Raw genomic sequence first — 3,366 nt, 5'->3', positions numbered from 1 at the left:
AACAAGTCACCTGCGGTTGAACAAAATTCGAGCATAATAAAATAAATATATTTATTGTAATAAAACACGCGGACAATCAAATATCTTCAGGGATTCTGGGTTTTTTTTTTTTTTTTTTTTTTTTTTGTACATTTTAAAACGTATTTCGTATTATATTAAATTTTGTCAACCTTTTATACGTTTGCCAGGTGGATAACACCTGAAGCAATAAACTCTTCGTGATTCCAATAAAAAGAATGAATACAATGTATCAATATTTCTCTGATATTGTCATTTTTATAATTGCTATATATTTTAAATAAAAATAAATTCAAATTTTTTTCGAAATCGGAAACCAATAAAAAAAAAAAAAGAAGAAAAAAAACAAATATTTCATGTAACTTACCTAAAACTAAAGTGGGCCAGCTCTCCATGCGAGAAGTAAGACCCTTCAGGAAGATCTGATGAAGGAACAGTACTGTTTCGCTATTCAAAAATATACTATTCACGTCTTCGTGACTACATGGGGGTTTCTTCGAACTGGCAGCCATTTTGAAAGGCCTCAGGAAACAGCTAACCAATATCTCCATTTGTTCCGTGTATTCTTCCTCGGCCTCAACCATTTGAAACACCAAGCTGAAACACACAGACACATATATGCGATCTCTCTCTCTATATATATATGAAATATATATAAAAGGAATACCATCGATTTCCCCTTCTCCCAATTCTTTTCTACTTTTCGGGGTTCTCCTACTCGAATTTCAGTGATTCTCTGAGATACGTGTATAGAAACCCCTGTATATATGGTCTCTCTTTGGTTGGGATCGATCGGTCAAACATTTAACAGAGAGATAGGAGGTTAAGTACAAAGCCGTTCAGGTTATTAGCTTCAACAGGTAGTAGCTCTAGTCGTATATAAACAATAGCCTCCTAATCATCGATTCTAATCAGTTCCATTAAAATGTATGAAATTAATTTTCATGGACAATGAATCTATATACAAGATTAATCGATTCCTAATTGTCATTGATTAATAAAATGCTTCGTTTAATATCTGATCGATTTTAACAAATAAAATTTTTGATGATATTCATACCCTAATTAAGATACATTGTTGTATTCCTTTTATCGATAAAGTTAGAAAGAAAATGTTTCTCTGCATAATTTTCTATCTATCCCAACGGACCTAAACGGTGACTACAATTAATGCATCTTCGAGCATGTAATTCGATAAATTTTCCGGCGCCTGCATTTAGGTCGGATCGCAGGATCGACGTTTCGAGAACGATGCAAATGACGTACGTGTACACCTCTAACTATGCGTGTTAATAGGTAATATAACTATTTCTTCGAATTATTAGTTACTCGAAATCAAATCAAATCAAATTAAATCAAATTAAATGATCATCAATAATATTCTATCTCGAATATAATTATTTCAAAAGATTATTGATTTCTTGTATTATATTTAATAAATAAATTATTATTAAATAATAATATTTGTATATTAGTTAGGGAAGAAATTCAAACGTTGCTTATTAATCCTTCCATCAAATAATATAGATAGTCTCTTGACGGTGATAATCTAATGTTAACATGCAGGTGGGGGAGAGGAAGGGGATTAAATCGTTCTATTGAACTAGATACATATATTCTGGTGGAATAGGAAATCACGTTGAAATAGTCGCGATTTGCTTTTCGCTATTCGGAAAAAGGTACTATGGAAATTTGTAGGTAACGATTGAAATCGGTTGTACTGAATTGGCCGGATGCAGGCGACGTAAATTGCGCACTGGTTGGTTGAGATGAAAAAAAAAGAAGAAAAAAAATAGAGGAAGTGTAACGAAAGTAACCAAAAAAATAAGAGAAATATAAATAGAACGATCACAGAGAGACGTTATATTGCATGTGCATACATGCATAACATATTGCTATGGGAACTAGAAAAGCTGACAATTGATGAATGTGTGCGTATGTGTGTCTCTCTGTGAAAGATAAAGATAAAGAGAAAGATATATAGCGTTAGTGAAAATAGAAAATTGAAATAAAGTAAAACAAACCTGTTCCGTTTGCGCATACTCTCTGCATGTGGGCTCTTGATATATTGTTCGACGATTTGTTTCCAACGTCTACGGCAAAGCCAGCCACGGAAAAAGCTTTGAACTTTTTTAATTTTCTGCATTTCAATGGAACCTTCGGTAATACCTCGTAAACCAAGCGAACAGGATACGAGTGAACCTTGAATTTCGGGATAAAGACCATAATATCCCATACCACTTGCTAAACTTCCTGTTCCTTGGGACAAAGTCCTTTGAACTCCTGGACGAGTTGTGAAACCTTGCGTAACTGATGGCCTTAGTTCCTTCTTCAAAGTACATAACTATATAGAAATCACAATCAATTATCATGTTATTGAAAATTCATTTTAAACGTATTTGCGAATACGTTTTGGTTGATTTGTGTTGAATATAAAAATTCATCATTTTTTAATTTTTTATTTTTTTTTATGGCAAGGATTATTGTAAGATAGAAATATTTATTTTTATCTATTTTTTTTCGTCGCATTTTCTAAATCGAAACGATTTAAATATCTATATTTAAACTTAATCCCTCTTAATGTGTCATAATTTACTGAAATAGGCAACCCATTTATCCAACATTATTTCTAACTGTAAGTACTCGAGAACTCCGACAAGGATTTTCTATTACCGTAGTCTTGAAAACTTTGTAGCTAACTATGATTTCGGATCTATATCCCGAGGCTAATTTTAAAGTGATTCATCTTGAGAAGAAAACTTTTGAAACCTATGCACTATATGGTTCTCACTCATTTACAGTATTCTCGGTGTATACCCTGTAATCTTAACGTAATAAGTTGCAACAGCTGCAACAGTTCTTTAATTTGCATTTATATCTAATTAATATTCATATATTTTTGATTATTACCTTACGTGAGTTTAAAATTAATGTTCTACATATAATTATCATCAAGTTTAACTATAATATATAATATAATGTAATAAATTATATACATTATAATAAGTAATACGCGAGGGCTTATTTATCCAATAAATATATTAGAAATAGTTTATACGAATTTATATTTTGATTCGATAATGATAATTAACTGTCACGGAACAATATGGCAAAGTTCGTTTTACACGGCATGTAATCTAGAAATAGTTATGTAAATCGATACATTTTATTATCTGGAAATGTTGTTTATGTCTGACGTTATTTTAGACAGAATGCGATTCAATAAATCATTGTAATGAATATTCTTGATAGTTTTATTAGTTTTATTTAAAAAAAATCATGATAGATATTATATAAGAATAATAGGATGAGATAAAATAATAATGAATGTAATAAATTTTATCTAAA

General features: G+C 30.8%; 1 protein-coding gene across 1 annotated transcript in view; it reads right to left on the bottom strand.

Moving 5' to 3' along the window:
• The window catches only part of LOC106791592 (ras-specific guanine nucleotide-releasing factor 2-like), a 50,900-nt gene that overhangs the window by 10,138 nt on the left and 37,396 nt on the right, over positions 1-3,366 (bottom strand). The window contains exons 7-9 of the mRNA XM_014757316.1: positions 2,043-2,362; positions 386-615; positions 4-10 (exon numbers count right to left, since the gene is read on the bottom strand). Coding sequence (XP_014612802.1) covers positions 4-10; positions 386-615; positions 2,043-2,362 — 557 coding nt within the window. The remainder of the gene's footprint in view (positions 1-3; positions 11-385; positions 616-2,042; positions 2,363-3,366) is intronic.

This window comes from Polistes canadensis, unplaced genomic scaffold (genome assembly GCF_001313835.1).
Source record: "Polistes canadensis isolate GaletaPanama2010 unplaced genomic scaffold, ASM131383v1 scaffold_322, whole genome shotgun sequence".
In the NCBI taxonomy this organism is placed as follows: Eukaryota; Metazoa; Arthropoda; class Insecta; order Hymenoptera; family Vespidae; genus Polistes; species Polistes canadensis.
The sequence above is the reverse complement of the archived record's forward strand: the minus strand, read 5'-3'. Positions and strand labels throughout refer to the sequence as shown.